General features: G+C 41.5%; 3 protein-coding genes across 3 annotated transcripts; 1 reads left to right on the top strand and 2 right to left on the bottom strand.

Moving 5' to 3' along the window:
* Window positions 1–1,525: 1,525 nt before the first annotated feature.
* Window positions 1,526–9,208, bottom strand: LOC115735262 (abscisic-aldehyde oxidase). Its single transcript, XM_048283791.1, has 11 exons — window positions 8,873–9,208; window positions 6,842–8,542; window positions 6,269–6,528; window positions 5,936–6,145; window positions 5,595–5,813; window positions 3,533–4,498; window positions 3,287–3,382; window positions 2,988–3,086; window positions 2,319–2,508; window positions 1,766–1,992; window positions 1,526–1,665 (listed from the first exon to the last, which is right to left on the bottom strand). Exons 1-10 carry the CDS (start codon window positions 9,027–9,029, stop codon window positions 1,766–1,768), a joined length of 4,125 nt encoding a protein of 1,374 aa, XP_048139748.1. The 5' UTR covers window positions 9,030–9,208; the 3' UTR covers window positions 1,526–1,665.
* Window positions 9,209–12,868: 3,660 nt separating this feature from the next.
* LOC115735324 (inactive protein RESTRICTED TEV MOVEMENT 2) lies at window positions 12,869–14,335 on the top strand. The gene is made up of 2 exons (XM_030666523.2): window positions 12,869–13,141; window positions 13,466–14,335. The coding sequence occupies exons 1-2, from the start codon at window positions 13,042–13,044 to the stop codon at window positions 14,215–14,217; spliced, it is 852 nt and encodes a 283-aa protein (XP_030522383.1). The 5' UTR covers window positions 12,869–13,041; the 3' UTR covers window positions 14,218–14,335.
* Window positions 14,336–14,433: 98 nt separating this feature from the next.
* Window positions 14,434–19,391, bottom strand: LOC115735323 (5-methyltetrahydropteroyltriglutamate--homocysteine methyltransferase). The gene is made up of 12 exons (XM_030666522.2): window positions 19,217–19,391; window positions 18,130–18,483; window positions 17,939–18,026; window positions 17,721–17,848; window positions 17,231–17,622; window positions 16,975–17,138; window positions 16,609–16,689; window positions 16,352–16,518; window positions 16,141–16,246; window positions 15,778–16,028; window positions 15,451–15,652; window positions 14,434–15,045 (listed from the first exon to the last, which is right to left on the bottom strand). Exons 1-12 carry the CDS (start codon window positions 19,366–19,368, stop codon window positions 14,677–14,679), a joined length of 2,454 nt encoding a protein of 817 aa, XP_030522382.1. The 5' UTR covers window positions 19,369–19,391; the 3' UTR covers window positions 14,434–14,676.
* Window positions 19,392–20,114: the final 723 nt, after the last annotated feature.

Below are 20,114 nucleotides of genomic sequence, written 5' to 3' on the forward strand. Positions count from 1 at the left end.
GCCGAGTCGTGCATGGATCCTGAGTCAACTGAGTTAAGAAAATTTCAAGTCTGCAAATGCAAAATCTCGTGCCAGCATGATGCAAAAGTCAAAGGGCATTATTTGTATGAAAATTCGTCGGACCGCGATACATACATGTGGTCATCCATCTGGGTAAACGATAGGCATGTGCGATCATGAGATTTTCGAATATGCGATCCACATTCGATGCAGTCTGATCCGCCTTGCAATAATCAATTTGCGACGAGATATGGCCTTATCAATTTGCAAAGTCTTCGCGCCACGTGCTTTGTCAAGCAAGAAGATGAAGTGGTACTTTCATTTGCTAAATTATCCTCAGTACTCTCCTTACATTTTTTGAAAGATAAGAAACGTCAACGCCTTGAAAACTGAACACGTTCTGACTTTTTTTGGTCGAAACACGTTCTCGATTAGTTACTTAAAAGAGTCGGGGGGTTTAAAAAAAGCACCGGAAGTGTCATATTTTTCGTGCGGACTTCATTTTGATGTTGAAATTTTTCATCGGATCACTTAAATTTTGAATAAAAAAAACGATAATTTAAGCATCTCCAACTCTAGATTCCGATCAAATATCTTACGTGGCTTTCTTAATAAATGTTTTATTCACACGTGATTTTTTATGATATGCATAGCCTTTGATTGTGTAGGAGCTTCTTCGAGCTACGCCCAAGTGTCAAGCTTAGGCGCGAGGCCATCCTCTTCGGTCGGTGCAATCGCCGCCAGTGCCGGCGTCTCTCGGTGGCAGAAAAGACTCTCACTTCTGATACAACCTCCTCATCACCACCACCACCAACCACCACCATTATTTGCTACCAGTAAAACGAGCACAGAAGTGTCGAGTATATTAAAAACCGAATCTTTGCTTTCTTTCTTCTTTTACCCGCAGAAGCTGAGCTTGGCCATGCCAAGATTAATTAATCAAACGAGACGAAAGGAAGTGGAAGGAAAAACAGAGCAGGACAACAGGAACCAGAGATTGCATTTGCAAACAGAGGCAAAACACACACACACACACACACACTCACACACAACAAAGGGTAATCACGGATTTTGGAGCTTAGCTCATCCCCAATTACCATAGCAAGATTCGGCTCTTAACTTTGCCTCAAATTGCCTCAGTCCGAATTAGAGTTTGAAGAAGAGATGAAATGGTTTGATTTGTCCGAACTGGGATTTATATTTGGCGCAAAACATATAGCCATCGTCATTTAGCGCTATTAATGCCGACTGGGCACGCCAATGAGCCACGTTGATTGAGGAAATCGATAAAATGTTGAACGTCGAATTCCAACATCCCAAATCGGAATTGACACTTAAGTGATCCGTTGAAAAATTCTGGCACCAAATTGAGCGGTATACAAAAGTTGTGGCACTTTTAGTATTCTACTCTCGAAGAGTATCTAGGCACACTTGTTGAAAAGCGAAAGTCATCTAGCAGATGTCTGCACGGTAGCGACTTTTCCATGTGCAAGTGCAATCTTTAAATAACTACTCAGACTCCTGCAGCTGCCAATCAAAACCACTCTCTTATTCCGTCGTATATTCAGAAGAAATTACATTTCGTGGCAACGTATTTTTTTAGCATCCTCCCTGAGAAGTGTTCTTCAAGAATCACTTCAGGACATGGAAGTTACATTGCATCCTTTACAAGAAACCCGTCTGCTGTCTCAGAGATATGCTGCATAATGAGTATATACTTATCTTCTTTTGGTACACGTGGTAGGGAGAGATGGTCAGGTTGTTCTCATACTTTCTGCTCCTTCCCTAATGCCCAGTCCAAGTAACTCTCCACGCTATTCAGCCCGCAAAGCCCCTTCACAACCGGCATTGTTGCAGGCACACCCAGCTGGAATATCGAATCGGACTCGTCATGACCGCTCCACGAAAGGAGCTGTTTTCTGGCTTCTTTTATAGCCGCTCTTGCCGCACAGTGAATCGACACGGCTAGAAGTAAGGGTGGCTCACCAGAAGCTGCATGAGAATTTTAAGTCGCTGGGTTAGCATCACGCAACAGTCCTGGGTCATGCGAAAGAAAGGGAGAAAAAATGCAGAGCTACCACTCAGCGACAATCCTCTGTACATCTCCTAATACTAAGCTGGCGAAGGATCATTACCCTGCCTTCATTTTCTAAGTTTCCGCTGAGGACCGACTGTACCTTTTCATGCCTAAGTCCAACTAGTTAATGGTCCTGCACTCGGCAACAGATCGCCACCGTTTAAGAAACTTTCAACAACAGTGGCTACCACTCGTCGGTATTTTGCATTACTTCTAGGTAGATGAAGAAAAACGATTGTACCTTTGGAAGAGAGAACACGTTTCTGGTGATGTCCACTGTTAAGGATCTCTACATTAAATTCTTTTGGTATAGTGTCTAAAGTTGGGATTTTGTATGTCCATGTGCCGTCTGCCACCACCAGACCTTCTGAATTTGTCAGGTACTCCTCAAGCATAAAAAACCCAAGTCCCTGAATAAATGCACCTTCAATCTGAAATAACAAATTCAGAAATAATGTCAGCAAAAAGAGTCAATCGGAATTAAAGCGATCATTGTGACCTTTTCTTCACAATATGTTTTAGCTGATGTAGTTTTCTTAGTATTTGAGTCGGAGGGACTGATAGGAACACATTTCAGGTTAATTCTATTTGAAATAGATCTAAAACCTGAAGCAGATGGAAGATGCTTCAATCACAGGTAAATGGCATCAAGCACCTTTTCATGATAACAGTAATCGTTAATGATAGGTTTAAATATCAATGAAGTCTTTTTATGCCAATACTAAAATCCAAGTTCCAAAGACTAATACGGAAGGTCTGTCCTTTTTCCTTAAGACTTCCCTTTCAGTTCCTCTCATCTATGATGTTGTCCTATTTTGCAATTCATAATCTCAGCAGATAGCATGAATTTCTTAATAGCCAAGATAACATAAAGCCAGATGCATAGTCAGGTTTAAGCTGTCAGCATAACCTGTCCAAGATCAATAGCAGGATTGAGGCTCTTCCCAGAGTCATAGATGATATCCACCCGAAGGATTCTGGTTTCTCCTGTCAGAAGATCTACCTCAACCTGAGGTGCCAAAATTTCAGTCACATTCAAACGGCATTGAAAAATCTACAGTCAAGCAAATAAGATAGTATATTTCATTCCAAACCACTACATATTATGTCTAATGGCTTTACAAGGAACACTGCCCAGGTAAGGTGGTTTTACATCAAACTATCATCCATTAAATTAAACAGCTAATACTGCGTCAGAGGAAAACTTGCCTCACTCACAGCAGCACCATAGTTCAGATAATTCATGTTGTCCAGGTCAGGAGCGTAATACGTACTTGCTGATAAGTTAATAGATTGGTTGTACGCCTGCAAGTAACCACATAAAACAGATTGGTTGACTCAGCATCAGAAAATGGACAGGTAGACCGACACATTCTTGACTGTAAAAGGGAGTTCGCGGATTTGGGCTGCTAAGTGATTAAAGGCAAAAGAGTAACTATCAGCAAATATTGTTACCTGATCAACCAGCACCTCCCATGTAACAGATCCCATTTGTTCCTGTAAACTACTCTTAAGTGGCGAGAGCCTTTGAACCAAAATATCACAACAAACTCTAACAGCTTGACAACTTGCTTCAGACGTGGTGCTCCCAGCAGTAAAGCCCCCTTGAATAAGGCTCAATGTATCAGCTTGAATGACTCGTATTTTCTTCAAGATCTCTGTAGTTCCATCACATTGGACAGAACTGAGGGCAAATGCTACCATCTGTTTTACCTTTGTCCACAGCCCTTGGCCAATCTCAATTCCACCAACTTCAACAACAACAGATCCATCATTTAAAATGCTCACCTTACCCGGGGTCGCTCTCAATGACACTTCATACACTATAGGTACTCGGGAAATGCCCCTTTTCTTCCATAAGCTACATCCATTGAACTCTTTTACCATCTCAATCCTTTGGTCTAGATTAGAAGACAAGGCCAGTTTAGTCCAGATTGCAGGTACTGTGTATTCTTGGGGTTCTCCTGCAGTATGCTTATAAAACAAGCTAAGGCTGCTATGACTGTGGAGATTAATGTTCCTCACAGAATCCACATTCATGGAAAGGGCAGATGCTACATGCTCAATCACGGCTTCGGCAATAAATGTCCCTTGAACTTCTCCTGGAGCCCTCATTGCTGACTTAGTTGTATGGTTTGTCTTGCATACCTTTATATCAAATGATAGAGCACCCCAGTTGTACTTTTTTATAGCACTAACAATATTCATTGGCATCACTGGACTTACATCAGCCGATAATCCTCCATCTACTACTACGTCAAGTCGTAAGGCTGTAATCTTTCCATTGGACTTGAATCCAACACTGTAAGTTATTTTCATGGGATGCCGTCCTCCTGCCATAATCATATCCGTCTTGCGATTGAGATAAGTCCTTACTGGGCGCCGCAGTTTATGAGCTGCGAGTGCACATGCCGTAGCGACCTAAAAACATCATAGGTCCATAAACAGTAAATCAAATATAAGCCTTACAGTACTAAGACCCCATACCTAGAGGTAACAATGTGTGACCCAATGTAGATACTGTATAGTAACATACAGTCCAGCAGAGACCGAGGAGGAAATCAACTAGCAAATCTGCACATATATGCATATTCCTCCTTCTACATAGGTCCTTACTTCTTTTTGACAAAGAAGTGGTACTACAAAGCGATCAGTGAAAGCTAAAAGTTGCACTGCTTTTAACCCAACATTGAAAAGAAATGTAAGCAGATAATGTATAAGCAAACAACAAAACATCAGCATCAAAGAGATGTTTCTAACTCAAATTATAGTCCCAGGTCGCAATGATAAAATTGGATACTGATTCCTTTTTCAGTACTCAAAAGTGAAAAAGAAAAACCAAAAAAAAAATGAAGGTACATATGCTACACAAATGTCCAACATGCAGACTGAAATTAGTCCTTCAAGTGTTGATCACCAGAAGACCCAATATTACAACCATGCCAAAATCAGCAAGATATTTTGGCAGAACTGAAAATAGTCCTTATTGTGTGTCAATCCCCAGAAAATCCAACAGCAATCCCAATTTCAACAAAATGTTTCGCAGAAAAAACTATGCCGTAGATGTATATCTCTTGTCCTCTAACCTCAATGGTAAACTGAAGTTTTCCACTGCTACAACTAAATAAATCCATGGAATTATTTAATTCACGTAAAATTAAGTACAGATAAGGACTTGTGGTGTAACCTCACTTATTGATAGAATTCGACCAAAGGGATGTGATTGCTAAAGGCAACTATTAGGTCTGCGTGATTATTTAGTTTGGAAGTATTGTCAAGAGAAGATAGATTAACTTGACTTGGGAAAAAGAAAAAGGGAACAACGTCCTCCAAATTATGGTAGAAAAGTACATGATTTCTTGAATCCAGGACCACATCAATTATGTTAATTTACCTTTGCTTCAGTGTTTTTCGATAATTATATCAATGATTATGTTCCTTCCTTACTAGAAAACATGAACCTTACATGTCACCGCGCAGAAGTACCAACAGAGATGATTATATTATACACACTCACCGGCATGGCCCTTACAGCTTTTCCACCAAACCCTCCTCCAACCCTTCTTGTAATAACACGAACATTATGTCCAAGAATGCCAAGACAACTCGCAATTGTGTTGTGTGCATATTCAGGGCACTGACTCGAACTATAGACAACCATGCAGTTATCTTCATCTGGTACAGCTAGGGCAGTCTGGTTCTCCATGTAAAAGTAGTACTGCGATCCCAGTTCAATCTGCACATATACCAATTAATTGACATTGTTTCAAAAAATGAGTTCACTGTAAGCAAAATCTTGCTATTAGTGACGATGGAACAGGTGAAGAAGACAATGAAAAAATATCTGAAATGGCGTACCTTTGCAGAAAGAATTTTGTTATCTGCTTCAGCCATTCCCTTTGATAAATCCCCAACTTCACTGGGGTAAAGGAAAGGAGCCACCTCGAAGAAACTAGATCTCTCAACAGCCTCTTCCAAAGATAAAATAGGCATTTCTAAATTATCCACATCATAGTCAACCACTGCAGAGTCCGCAGCCATATCAGCATGTTTCTGTGTGTCGGCCACCTACAGAGCGATGGCAACAAATTTAAGTTAACTCCATATTTCATTATGTCTGATGCAAGACTCCACATTCCATTATATCTGATGCAAGCAAGGAGGTGATTACAAGATAACTAACTGGATTACCACTAAGGCAATAGGCTGACCGGCATAGTGAGCAAGCTCATCAGCAAACAAAGGTTCGAAACCAAATATGGTTTTTGATCCTACATTCTGTCCACCATCTGGAATGTCTTGAAAGGAAATGATTGAGGAGACAGAATTAGATGGTACGCTAGATGGTATTCTGATACCCTTTACCCGTGCAAGAGGCTTGGTGCTGTATATGAATGCGCCATACAGGCAAGTTGCTGGTGAAGGAATATCATCAACGTACACAGCTTCACCTACATAGGAGATTGTGCTTATCTTTAAACATGATGATTGAAGCAATAATTCTGAGAAAGAAGAGATCAGATAATTCTTCCATTTGTAAGAAATAGTAAAAATCTTTCCAGAGAATGCTAGTTGATCAAATAATCACTGGTATGATTAACCAAAAGATTTCTGATGCTACAATAGCTGCAACAGATTGACCAATTGGTAACTGAATATAATAACTAAACAAGTCAACTCCACCTGATAATTAAAGGTGGAAAAGGTCTCATTAGTAATAATTGCTGTTTAAACTTCCAATGTAGAGAGAGAGAGAGAACGAACCAGAAGCCTGAATGGCTGCTTCGGATTTTTTAATGGGCTCTCCAACAGGATAGTACTCTTTATTCAGTTCAACAACCTGAGTTGATGATGATAGCAAGGAAGAGATTTGGCCATCTTGAAACTCCCCACGGTGCTGAGTTAGATTGGGTTCCCCATCCAAAATTGGACTCTTGTAACCATTTAAACTATTACCGACGGTTTTAGCCCTAGACTCGACAAGGGGGCTAAGGAACTTAAAAAGAAACCCGACAGCCAAGCTTGACCTGTAAGCAGGGTCCCTCGTTCCATAGTCTGCCACAATAGTAGCTTTAACTACTTCAATTACCTCTCTTAAGACACTCAGGCTCAGCACTTTTCCAGTTAAAGTTTCCTCGACCTTTCTTGCTCGTATAGCATGTTGAGTACCATAAGCACCAAAAGCTAACCAACAATTGTTTATGACAATTTCATGAGAAGCCTCACTAGCAGTAACTTCAGCCAAGAAAGCTGCATTTAAATAGGGCAATGCGTTTCCAAGAGGTCGTGGTGCAGCTCGATATGTTTCAAAAAGTAGCCTTTCCGTGGCTTTAGAAGCCGTGCTTCTTCTCAAGTGCCAAGTCGGGATTTTGATACTTAGAAGTACACTTTTGGAATCCAATGGAGACCTTTCTAAAAATTCCTCCAATGTAAGCCTTTCTTGCTTGGATCCGGACATTACAGTCACCTGTGAATCTACAGCAAGAAGTACTGTAGCAATATCTGAAGGGAAATGAAATCTCTGCGCCATCACTAAATTTCCTCCCAGACTTGCTGTGTTCCTGATAAAGCCTGAAGCGATTTTCTCCATGTGATCAGCAGTTTTTCTGAATATCATTCCTCCTCCTGTGGATGACATACATTTGCTGTGTTCCCTCAATGCTTCAATAGCCTTAGAAATTGTCACAGTAGTCCCAAATTCAATTCCTGTTTCATCCATTTTGACAATGGCGAGCTCAGGAATATTCCTGAGATCAATGTACTTCTCCCATCGTTTGGCTTCCTTATAGTAACCCATCCCCGTGTTTCCAGCAACTAGCTTTACGAGGGAAGCATTGCCGGTTCCATCAGTTTCCAACAGGCATTGAAGATCTTTAACAGTGGTCGGAGTATACCAGTCATACCTCTTAGTATCCAAGAGCATAGGAGACTTAAATTCTTTCTTCAGAAACTTGGGAAAAGTGCATTTCTCATCTTTGCGGCAATACGGAGGTAACCTACTCATCTTGGACTCCTCGCTATCCCCCTTTCCCCAAAAAGAATTGAGCCCCAAATCTTCCAAATCGACATCAGCCGCAAAACTTTTGCAGGCATCAGCTATAGGCCGATACCCAGTACAGCGGCAAAGATTTCCCGCAATAGCCTTCTCAGACTCAAAGACGGACAGTTTGGAGAATCCTGGAGAAGGCTCGGGCCTGTCGGTCTTCTCGGCATTGACCAGCGCGCCGTAGAACGACATACACATCCCCGGGGTGCAGAAGCCACACTGAGAGGCATGGAAGCTGGAGAACCTTTGGTGGATCGGGTGGAACCCGTCCTTGCTGTTCCCAAGACCTTCGGTAGTTGTAATAGAGCTTCTATTTACACTACAAAGCAGGGTGAGACATGAACTTGCAGTGATGTCTTCGACTCGGTCAAGCACAGGATCGTATCTGGACAAGAGGACAACACAAGCACCGCAGCCACCTGCAACACCCAGAATTGTAAAATCTTTGTGCCCATTATACTTCGTGATGCAATCCTCCTCCATAACAATACCACAAACCAAAATGAAGACAAAAAGAACATGTACAGACTCCGATGCTGTAAGAAGTTCAATAAGCAACGACAGTAGAGACTAGAGAGGAAGCACCCGAACACATATTTGACTCCACTAACCACTTCAATCTCAGAACACAGACCAAACCAGCAAAACAACGACTCCTCCAAATCTAACTAAAAACCCAACCCGCGAACGAGCTCGAGCTTGAGCTGAATGAACAAACGAGAGCAGAGACGCTCGAATCGGGAGCTCACCTTCGCCACAACCGAGCTTGACGCTCTTGAAGCGAGTCCGAGTGCGGAGGAACTCGAGCAGAGTGGTGGAAGGGTCGACGCCGGAGACCTCGAACCTCTCCCCGTTGACGGCGAACACGAGAACCCCGCCGGCGGCCTCGGCTTCTGTCTCCTCCATGACTCTGCAACGACAGCTTCACTGCTCGTTGTTTGTCATAGAAGCTCCATATCCAACGTGGTCGGAGCCCGAGCCGCCACCGAAGCCGCCAGAAAAGGTGATGTCACTATCCTAGGAAATTTTTTCCTATTCTACGACCCAAAAAAGGGGAAAATTTCATTCTTCGGATCCATCGCTGTCGATGAAGTTGTCTTCTTCGGAGGACATGCACATGAATGGAACATTCAACATCTTAACGACAGTAAAATAAAGCAAGGAAGAGCAGGCTAGTCGTGGACAAATCTCAGCCGTTGGATGACGCATAAAGCCAACATATCTTAACGGGCACGGGAACATTCAACATCTTAATGATAGTTAATAGAGAAAAGAAGCTCAGACTTGTCGTGGACAAATTTTGAAAAACCGTTCGATTGACTAATTCACTCATACAAATCTCAGCCGTTGGATGACGTATAAAGTGAAAATATCTTAAACAGGCACGGTACGCCTGGCCTTATTTTTTCTTATTTTTTTTCCGAAGAATTTGTACTTTATATTATAATAATATAAGATAAAGATATGAATAACATCTGAAATTCAACGATCAATCACTACCTAAAAAAATAGAAAAAAAATTACCTCGGTGTTTACGCCGGGTATTTTCCGTGTCTTTTTCTCTCAATCGGTTACCTATTCGACGATAGTCATCTAAAGATGACGTATAAAGTGAAAATATCTTAAACAGGCACGGTACCCTGGCCCTATTTTTTCTTATTTTTTTTCGGAAGAATTTGTATTTTATATTATAATAATATAAGATAAAGATACGAATAACATTTGAAATTCAAATCAATCACTACCTAATAAAATAGAAAAAAATTACATCGACGTTTACGTCGAGTGTTTCCCGTGTCTTTTTCTCTCGATCGGTTATCTATATGGTGATAGTCATTTGAAGATGACGTGAAGTCTAGCTTCCTTATTATTATCTCTTAAGTTGAGAGAAAATATTTTTTTTTATCTCAAAGAATATATTTAAATTTTATGTCATAAAATTCAGATAAAATAGTTTAAGGACTTTACTCGGATCTAAAATTTCCTAAATATTTACGCTGGGTGTTTTACGTATATTTTTCTCTCGATCAGTAACCTAAGATGTTTATGCGGGTCGAATGTTGTGTGATTGGATTACGTGACGCGAAGTGCACGAGAAACAAAATTAGTGCGCTGCTTGCAGCAGGGGCTACTTTTTCTAGGAGTTGATCAACATCTATATTTCTTACTTTTGAACACTAAGAATAGTGTCCGATCCAAAAAAAAAAAAAAACACAGTAAAAATGGTGGCTGATAAAAAAAAAATAACAATAAAATAATACAAAAATATAATGAAAATTACACAAATAATCCTTAAACTTTAGTCAAATATGCAATATCGTTCCTTTTAGTGAGGTCTCCGAGCTTTAGCTCTATGTGCAATACTGTCCTTGAAATTCTAATTTGTTCATTGTGATCTTTGAATGCGGTGATTATATGAAAATTGTCCATATTTGTCCTTGAACTTGCATTAACGGAAGGGCCATATTCAATTTGGAGACTAGATTGAACTTTATCAGACTGAACAAAATAGAAGTTCATGGCGGACGTTGAATATTAAGCTAAAGTTAAATGGATCATATTGGGCAAATTGAAAGCTCGGGGATGCATTACACGCTTGACCAAAGCTAGGAGATTATTTATATAATTATCTCCACATTTAATTGAAGAAAATAAGGGAAACTTCATAGGTCCACAAAACTTAATGCACCAAAAAACAAAATCTCTTTGTTGATAAAAAGGGCAAAAAACAAGAAAAAGAAGAGATGAAAATTGCCATGTCAAAACCCACCACGGGCATGGCGTGTTTGGTGAGAATCAAACCCTTTGACGCCGGCGTAAACCACAGTCGGGGGTTCGAAACTCTCCCAACGGGTTTCTCGGATTTAAGTGGGGGCCCTTGGTGGTGGGGCGTGGGGCCAGCCTCCCTTCGGGTATAGTCACCCTTGGAAAGGGCGAAGCCCGATCACGACCGGCGGATCCTGGATCAAAAAAAAAAAAAAAATTGCCATGTCAAAAAAGTAAAAGAAGGCAACTGAAAAGAAACTACTTCATTGTTTTATTTATCTATAAATGCTAAAGTGATCAAAGTTGAATGAGAAAGTCAAAAGGAGCAGGTTCAGGCAATATTATTTTTAAACTCTCATTATCATATTTCGTGGTAGATCACCACAATAATTAATATTTCATTTAGCATATAAAAGTTGAGTGGGACATGTCGAAAAGTTTGGTGGGCCTAAAATTTGCATATAATAGCTAAAATTTGCACAACAGGTTAGATCCGAAATCTCTTGATCACGCAGAGTTTTCATTTACCGGTGTCTCTTTCTCCCGATCAATTACCTAAGATTCGTGCCAGCCGCATGTTATGTGGTTGGATTCTGTAATGTGAAACGCGCAAGAGTTTCCAAATTTGCCATTTTCGACTCCCCAGAGGCTTGTAATTTGTGATTTGCGGATGTATAGTACAAAATTAGTGCTCTACAGCTATATTTCTTAGATTTGAAAAAAAAAATGGTGCATGAATTGATTGAAGAAAATGAGGGAAACCCTTCATAGGTTCACAAAAACTTAATGCGACTGAAAAGACATTAATTCATTGTTTTATCTAACAATGTCGGCTAAAGTGGTGAAAGTTGAAAATTCAAGTCTTGGTTGGTAAAATCAAAACTATTATCGACACAATAATTTCTCAAGCATGTCAATTTTCACACGTCAACGGAAGAATTTACAAAGCTACTATTGACGATGGAGTGGTTATGTGGAGAGCTTCGATCATGGAGAAAAATATATTAGCAAACCTATCGCATGACCGCAACAACCAAATCAATCGATAATTATAAATTGGTTGCCTCGCTCGAGATTGCGGACAACTTACGCAGGCCGAAGTGGCTGACCATACGGTGAATGAAATAGTAGGAGTCGTGGTCATCGAAAACTTAATCCTTGATTCATATTTCGAGACTGGATACCTTAATAAAACAGAGAAAGAACATACATTCGTCAGTATGAAAAAGCTTAGATTTTTACAAGATGAAATTGGAGATTAGATGTAATCTCGATATGATCTTTGTTGCCGGTGATGTTAAAAATAAAAGGAATAAAAAAAATCGAAAGATGTTAAAATGTTATTAGAAATTGTTCACGTGAGCGACAGTCGTGCCACGTACGTCCACATCGGCGATTTCAGCCAAAATTGGCCGGATGAGCTCAATTGGCATAACGTGAAGAAAAATTTAAAACTTAACTGGTAAAATTTAAAGGTTTAGAATTAAATTGGTAAAAATACAATAACTTTAGGATTTTTCGGACAATTTTCCCCAACAAAACTGTTCATATCATATACCAATCGGGATTAAACAATGTGTTTTTGCGCTTGCTTCGCGACCAAGCTACTCAGCTGTTGTTACTACCTGAAACATACCTACGACATCAAAAGAAAAGCATTCATAACTGAGAGTTCGTATGAGCAGCTGTCGACAAGACATGACAAAATTACCAGAACACCAAGAGAATTAACAGTCCTAAACGAAAAATTATCACTCCGAAATTATGATTATTGAAGCCATAATTAAGATGCCCTTTAATTAACCTGAGAGTACCACAATAAACCTGGGAACTCTCGAAGGGGAATCTCCTTCTCAGCATTTTTCCTGAAGAGTCCAAAGAGAGGGAAAGAATCTCGGTTTTCTTAATGCATGGAGATGAACAAAGCATACGTGCAGCCATTGAACAGCCCAACAAAGAGGCCTAGACACAGAACTATCATTCAAGGGGAAAACCAAAGAATAACCAAATCCCAAAGGAAGCAACCCCCCAGTCTGGCTTGTCGGGTTTATAAAACTCATGCAGATCCAACCCTCCTTTCCTCACAAGAGAATAAGATCTTCCCCTTATTCAGAGCAAAGCAAAACAGGCGGAAGAACACGAAAGGCCAAGGATGGATGCGAGGACGGCAGCCCGCGAGTACGAAGACATTGATCCGACGACGAACTGGGAACGAGAAGACAGATTGGACACGCTTATCATCTATCTGCCAGGTGATACGATATTCGCTTCGTGGCATTTTGTCGTCATTTATTTGAAAGCGGTTAGCTATCATCTTCACCATATTAGATCAGACTTGGTGTACAAAAGCAATACATCTGCTAGTTAAAAGAGAACAATTAGTCTATCAGGCGAAATCGGCTTAATGGAATGAATTGGGCACAAGTTGCTCACTAAGGCCACATGTTTGATAATTTCTTTTATCAAAGCCGAAGGCAGCATCAGATTTCGGTTGCAGATAAAAGAGCGGGTCTAGCAAATCTAAACGAAGGTCTAAGACACACTAACTTCGCAGCCATCTGATTGATATTTAACAGGTTTCAAAAGGGAGCAACTGAAGGTTCAAATCACATCGGAGGGCAATTTGAGGGTCATGGGAGAGCGTCAAGTTACCGGCAACAAATGGAGCCGATTCCGGAAAGAAATGCCTATCGCGTCCAATTACGATTCTAACAAGATCAGCGCAAAGTTCGACAACGGCATTCTTCGTGTCAAACTTCAGAAGATCATCATTCCAGCGGAGCCCCGTGGAGAGGCGAAACCAGCAGTGCAACCTACTAAGCCTCCCGAACCCACACCTGCAGCAGAACCTCAAAAAAGGGGTCCAAAACAGGATACCAAGGAGCCGCCAAAGGCAGAACAAGTGCCAGCAAAACCAACAGAGGAGGACAAGAAACCAAAGATATCGACAGAGGATGAGGAAAAACCCAAGGAAGTCAAAGAGGAGAGCAAGAGAGCAGATGAAGCGAAAAATGGACGGGAAATGGCTTTACAGCAGAAGAGCGACGATTTGGCTGAAAAGAAAGCCACTGAAAAGGATCAAAAGCGTGGCGATACTGCAGATATAGGCAAGAAGATGGAAAAAACAGGAACAAAGAAGGCCGGTGACGTTGGTGAGCCCAAAGCCAAGACTTATAAGGAAAACGTTGGGAATTTGGTCACGAAGCTGAAGAAGCCAAGGAATTTGATGAACACCATGGTGGCAGCTCTACTAATTGTGGTGCTTGGCCTGTATGTGAAACATGCATTCAGGTCTATTGGAACAACAGAATCTGACCCAGAACTTTAAGCTTGCAAAAGCAATTTGTTGCTCCACACTTACATTCAGCATGAAATGTAATTCTATTTGTTACAAGTGAATAATGTACCTTCTATAAATAATAAATCCTCAACTGATATTCTTTCTATTTTAAATCGCAGCTAACCAAATTTCCCATGAAACAGGAGAATTTGGTACGTATGAACAGGTTCATGATTCCACAGGCAAACTCCAGCTCTCAACATCTGATAAATTTCCTTTATTATAATTTTTTCTTTAAAGGGGGTGGGGTGTCAGAAAGAACGATTAATCCACAAAGTGCAGAGAAATGGAGAGAAAAATCAGTACACATCCAAGTACTATGTATACACGATCAACTTGTGAAAACGTGGGGTGAAACTTGGGGGGGTTAAGGGGGCACTTATTTGAGCTTTCGACAGAAACTTCACATCACAAGGATCACTAGCATCTGATAATTACCTACTAAACTCACTTAGCACTGGCAAGCTGGGTGCGGAGGAGCTTGGCAGCAGCAACCATGTTGCTAAGAGCAGGTTTTACTTCAGAATATTTGCGGGTCTTGAGGCCACAATCAGGGTTGACCCAAAGAATGTTGCTCTCGAGGACCGCAAGCATCTTGTTAATTCTATCAGCAATTTCTTCTGAGGATGGAATTCTGGGCGAGTGGATATCATAGACACCAGGACCAATACCAGCACCATATTTCACTCCTTCACGGAAAACTGAGAGCAGCTTCTCATCTGATCTGGAGTTCTCAATGGTGATCACATCAGCGTCCATGTTGATTATCGAGTGGATGATGTCATTGAAATTTGAATAGCACATGTGAGTATGGATCTGCAGAACAAATCAGATTAGCTGTTCAGAACTGAAGGGAATCACTATCTTTTTCATTAAAGCATAAGACGGGAACTAAAAGCTTGATTCACTCCATATTTCCTTAGCACAAGTCTATACAAATAATAACCAATAAGAAGACAACAAGATAATGACATTCTTCACTCTGACATTAAATGATCTCGATTGTAAAGAAATCTACTAATCAGTTCAGCAGTTATTCCCAAATCTACAGATGGATTTTGAACCTTTTTGAAGTGGTAGAAAATTCAGTCACCAATTAAATAGAACTGAAGAAATATTCCTAAGCTCTCATTCATCTCAAGAAAGGAAGAATGAGTGGGATCACTGTAATTAACCTTCTGGGTTCTGTCATCAGATACCAAGAAAGGAATGGAAAGTTACCTGGGTAGTATCTTTAACACCACAATTAGTGATCCTGAATGAGTGGACAGCCCAGTCAAGATAGGAAGCCTGCTCAGCCTTCCTAAGAGGCAAACCCTCTCTTAAAGCAGCCTCGTCGATTTGAATAACAGTCACACCAGCTTTCTCAAGATCCTCAACTTCATCCTTAATAGCCAGAGCAATTTGATAGCAGGTTTCAGATCTGCAAGAGCCAGGTATCTTTAAGCAAAAAAGGAAACAAGAAGAGAGGCCCACTAATTAGCGGGTTGAAAAAAAATTTTGCTTTCTTTCTTTCCTCTGCTCTCCTCTCCTCATCCTTTTGTTTACCTTGGTTGGTCATTTCTTACAAAAGACCAGTTCAGAATGGTAACAGGACCAGTGAGCATTCCCTTCATAGGACATTTTGTCATGCTCTGAGCCGTTGAAGACCAGAAGACTGTCATAGCCTTGGGGCGGCTGACATCACCATAGATAATAGGCGGTTTAACACATCGTGACCCGTAAGATTGTACCCACCCATTGACAGTGAAAGCAAAACCAGACAATTGCTCACCAAAGTACTCGACCATATCATTCCTCTGCATCAGCAAGATCCATGGAAGAACAGCAAGGAAACTTGTAAGCTTTCTTTCAAAAACGATTATTTCTACATAAATGGGCTTAGAATGTCCAGATTATACGAAACCTCACCTCAGGCTCTCCATGAACCAAAACATCAATGTCAAGCTCTTCCTGAAGCTTGACGACTTTGCTAATCTCCTCCTTGATGGCCTTGACATAATCATCCTCAGAAATCCTAACATTCCAAGAAATGTACATCTTATAAATCAGACAGATTCAGGACTTAAAGTGAAAATCGCCCTCGACAGAACCATAATTGGCACCGAAGAAAATTGCTTACTTTTTGGCCTTGTATTCCCTGCGTACTTTTCTAAGCTCCATTGTCTGAGGGAATGATCCAATGGTGGTGGTGGGAAGAATTGGAAGGTTCAATTTCTTCTGCTGAGCATCTAGCCTGGCACTGACATTTGTGGCCCGGCGGTGATCAGAACCCTTTAGAGCAGCAGCCTAAGAAATACCTTACCATGAATTAATGGGAACGGTCACACTGGCCTTTCAGAATCTGAGACTGTAAAATAGTTGGGTCAAATTACTCACAGCCATTTGGACAGCCTCATTTGTCACCCTTGGGGAGGACTTTCTCGAAGCTTGGGTGGCAGCATTAGACGAGAAAACAGTCTGGAGATGCTCAGAAAACAACAAGGAAAGTGAGCTTCTGATAATGTGCCCCAACTTATCAAAACTGAAAGATTAAAAATCTTGAAACAAAGGACAGAGCACAGACAGCAGGGCCGTTGCTTGGAATGAAGGAATGGTCAAAGTTTATCACGTAACAACTTAAATATATTTCAGTCCTATATTGCCGACAAGTACATAACATCATATATGTCCTTCCTTTTTGAAAATTAATCAATTTGAAAAGAAAATCAAATGCTCATAAACAAACTCAACATCTCTCAGTACCTCATCCTTAAGTCCAAATAATGCCTGTGCCAAAGCATTTACTTCAACAACTTTTTGTGCAGCAAATGCGAGCCATGACTTGATCTCTTTATCCAATTTCGTTTCATTTACTAGGTCCACAGCAGTGTGAAGAAGAGAACAGGATGTTGAAACAATGACCTTATCTGACAAAGGTTACACACAAAGCCTTAGTCACTTTGCGAATAGATTTCAAGTTCAAGCAAAATTCTATGACTGTGCTGGCATATTTACATACCTTTTCCAACGACGCCCTCAAGAGCTTGCAGGGTTTTGAGAGATGAATCCAGATCATTAGCCCAAATGTTTCTTCCATCTACTACTCCAGCAAAAAGATATTTGCCAGAAGGAAATCCACCTTTAACCAAATCAAGGGTCTTTGTTCCACGAACTAGGTCAAACCCAAAGCCTGCAACGCCTTTCAAAGAGGTGAGTGTCTTGTATGCCTCTGCAGGCACGTCGGCAAAGTATGTCTCAATGAGAATACTCAGGCCAGACAGGGCTGACTCTAGCTCGGAGTAGGCATGAGTAAATGCTTGGAGTTGGTGAGAATCGAGATCCGTCACAAGAGTTGGCTCATCAAACTGTATCCAGGTGGCACCCGCTGCCTTCAGTTCAGCAACAACCTCCCTGCAAAGACAAAATTAGTTGGGGTGGGGCGATGTCAGAAAATTCACTATCAACGAACCATTGGTTAGGCAACTATTTCATAAAGGCTCAGCCCCTACTTGTAGATTGGAAGAATCTTTCCAACAAGGGAGAGAAGAGAAAAGGATTTCTCAACACCCTTAGCAGGTTTTGAAAGCAACAAGTAAGACACAGGGCCAACAAGGACTGGAACTGTATCAACTCCAAGCTGCATCAGAGAGAAATTTAAGAGCTTCAGGAGGGGGGGTGTGGTGGGGGATTTGTTGAACAAAGTGATAAACTGATTTCTTATACTTACAGCTCTGGCCTCCTTGAACTCATCGACTGCCTTATGAGATGCATAAGAGAACTTAACATCTGGTCCTAGCTCAGGGACAATATAGTGGCTGTAAATAACAAATCAAGAACATTATAACGACTCCACAGGCACAGCAACCTGAGAGTAAGAATATACTGGTAGTATGGTCACAACGTGAACAGAGAACTCACTAGTTGGTGTCAAACCACTTGGTCATTTCCATAGCTGGCACAGAGGAATTACCCCTAGCCATGGAGAAGTAGGTGTCAAATCCAATCTCACCCCCATTCCAACCATATCTGGGAGGAACAGCACCAAGCATAGCTGTGGTATCTAACACCTGATCGTAGTAAGAGAAAGTATTGCTGGGAATGTATTTAATTCCTGCAGTAGCCATCCGCTTCCAGATTGATGCCCTCAGGTCAGCGGCCACCTTCTGCAACTCGTCAGCATTGCTCTTCCCATCCCAGAAAGATTCCAGCGCGAATTTGAGCTCTCTCTTGGGCCCCATGCGAGGATAGCCAACGATGTGGGACGCCATAGCCCTGTTTCATAACATTCCGCAGATAATCATTTCCATGAAGAAGCATAATCGAAAAGGTGGATGCACCAAGCTACAATCAACCACTTAGAAGAATCAATAAAGAGATGTCACACAATCATACATATTGAAATAAGTGTGAATTTATCTATCTAGCCTCCCATCAAGTTGCATAACAACGTGACATCCTCCCAAAGTAGAAAGAAACTCAAGGTTAATCCTCAGTGAAATTATGGTAAACACCTTGTCTCGGCATCCTGCGTGGGAGACGGAGATTAAATACAAATTATCAGAACGTCGACCTGACTTCCGTTTCAATCCTCTTATTCGGGAGCACGTTGACGAGCTCAGAATTATAACCAAAAATGACCAAATGAAACTAAAACTTCCAAAACGAAAGCTCGAACAAAGACTCAAACGGGGAGACTCATCCATCCAGCGCATTCGCATCCAGCACGAATGCAACGATCTACTCCTTCAGGCTTCAGCTACTCTTTATCCATCAAACACTCAAACGACCAAAAAAAAAACCGCCAATAAGCCCCTCAAGCACCGCAACTTCGGATCCTTTTAAAGCCTATCGGAGCCAAACGCGTCGAGGACAAACTCACTTCAACCGCCTCTCGTCTTCTCCCTCGTCGGAACGACTCGACCTCGCCGATCAGATCCATCGGAGAGCAAACCACTAGCGACTCCATCGCAGACACAGAACCGGATAGCGAGAAGCGAAGGCGTACCTGACGGGAGCTGAACGGAGAGCGAAGCGGAGAGCCGAGAGACGGCGATGGCGAGCGCGGGCGGGAGAGTGACGCGTATGGAGAAAGTCAACTGAAACGAGCCGGAGCGAAGAAATGGACGACGCGCGCGGGTGGACAGAGACTTGGCCCATCTATTTATAACCGCTGCGCAAATCCGCAGGTCTTCTTCCTCTGGCTCGGATCCGAATCCGATTGTGGTGGTTGGATTTCCTCTCTCGGGTGTGTTTTTTTTTCCAAAGCATTAATTAGTTTAGTTGTTCATTTTTGGCTTTTGGTGATTTCTTGCCTTTCCTTTTTTTTTTTTAAGTAGTGTATGTACTTCTAATTTCTTAATCGGAAAAAGTAAAATGTCTCGAAACTCGATTCTCGAGAATGAGAATCCAATTCGTGTACAATCTCTTGAGATCCGTTCGGATGAAAGCAAGGCGACATGAACCCTCAAATCTCGACACATGTGATATGCTTATGATTGGATTTGGGCTGGCCCGAGTCGGCTTGAAAATTGATCTAATCGTGACATAATGAATACATATTGCTACCGTGATGATATTTGGAAAGTACTGTATCTTTCTAAGGAACGAATTTTGGCACTGTATCTTTCTAAGGAACGAATTTTGACGTGGTGGGTAAAGGCGTGAACGGTGTGGCGTGAAATGGTGCCTTGAGGTGGCGGGCTAGGGTGGTGTTCACTGTGGGTGCTTGGTCGATTTTGGGTAATTCCCAAGAGCGTCGCTTCGGTTCTCGATTTCATGAAATTAGAACCGATTATGGACGGTCCGGTTCATTATTTCAAGATGGAAATCGGACCGCCTGGATCGCTCGGACTGGACCAACCGTGAGGGGGATTTATTTTGAATAATATATTTCTGTTTTTAAC

The sequence above is a fragment of the Rhodamnia argentea genome, chromosome 8 (genome assembly GCF_020921035.1).
Source record: "Rhodamnia argentea isolate NSW1041297 chromosome 8, ASM2092103v1, whole genome shotgun sequence".
Lineage (NCBI taxonomy): Eukaryota > Viridiplantae > Streptophyta > Magnoliopsida > Myrtales > Myrtaceae > Rhodamnia > Rhodamnia argentea.

What these genes read in the sequence shown, in the direction of transcription:
- LOC115735262 (XM_048283791.1), bottom strand. Translation starts at nt 9,029, where the DNA reads ATGGAGGAGACAGAAGCCGAGGCCGCCGGCGGGGTTCTCGTGTTCGCC. An exon ending in ACAAAATTCTTTCTGCAAAG is followed by an intron (nt 5,814 to 5,935) that starts GTACGCCATTTC and finishes GTATATGTGCAG; the next exon opens with ATTGAACTGGGATCGCAGTA. An exon ending in GGGAGGTGCTGGTTGATCAG is followed by an intron (nt 3,383 to 3,532) that starts GTAACAATATTT and finishes GGTTACTTGCAG; the next exon opens with GCGTACAACCAATCTATTAA.
- LOC115735324 (XM_030666523.2), top strand. Translation starts at nt 13,042, where the DNA reads ATGGATGCGAGGACGGCAGCCCGCGAGTACGAAGACATTGATCCGACG. An exon ending in GCTTATCATCTATCTGCCAG is followed by an intron (nt 13,142 to 13,465) that starts GTGATACGATAT and finishes GATATTTAACAG; the next exon opens with GTTTCAAAAGGGAGCAACTG.
- LOC115735323 (XM_030666522.2), bottom strand. Translation starts at nt 19,368, where the DNA reads ATGGGCCAAGTCTCTGTCCACCCGCGCGCGTCGTCCATTTCTTCGCTC. An exon ending in TATTTGGACTTAAGGATGAG is followed by an intron (nt 16,690 to 16,974) that starts GTACTGAGAGAT and finishes GAGCATCTCCAG; the next exon opens with ACTGTTTTCTCGTCTAATGC. An exon ending in TGGTTCATGGAGAGCCTGAG is followed by an intron (nt 16,029 to 16,140) that starts GTGAGGTTTCGT and finishes TTGCTGATGCAG; the next exon opens with AGGAATGATATGGTCGAGTA.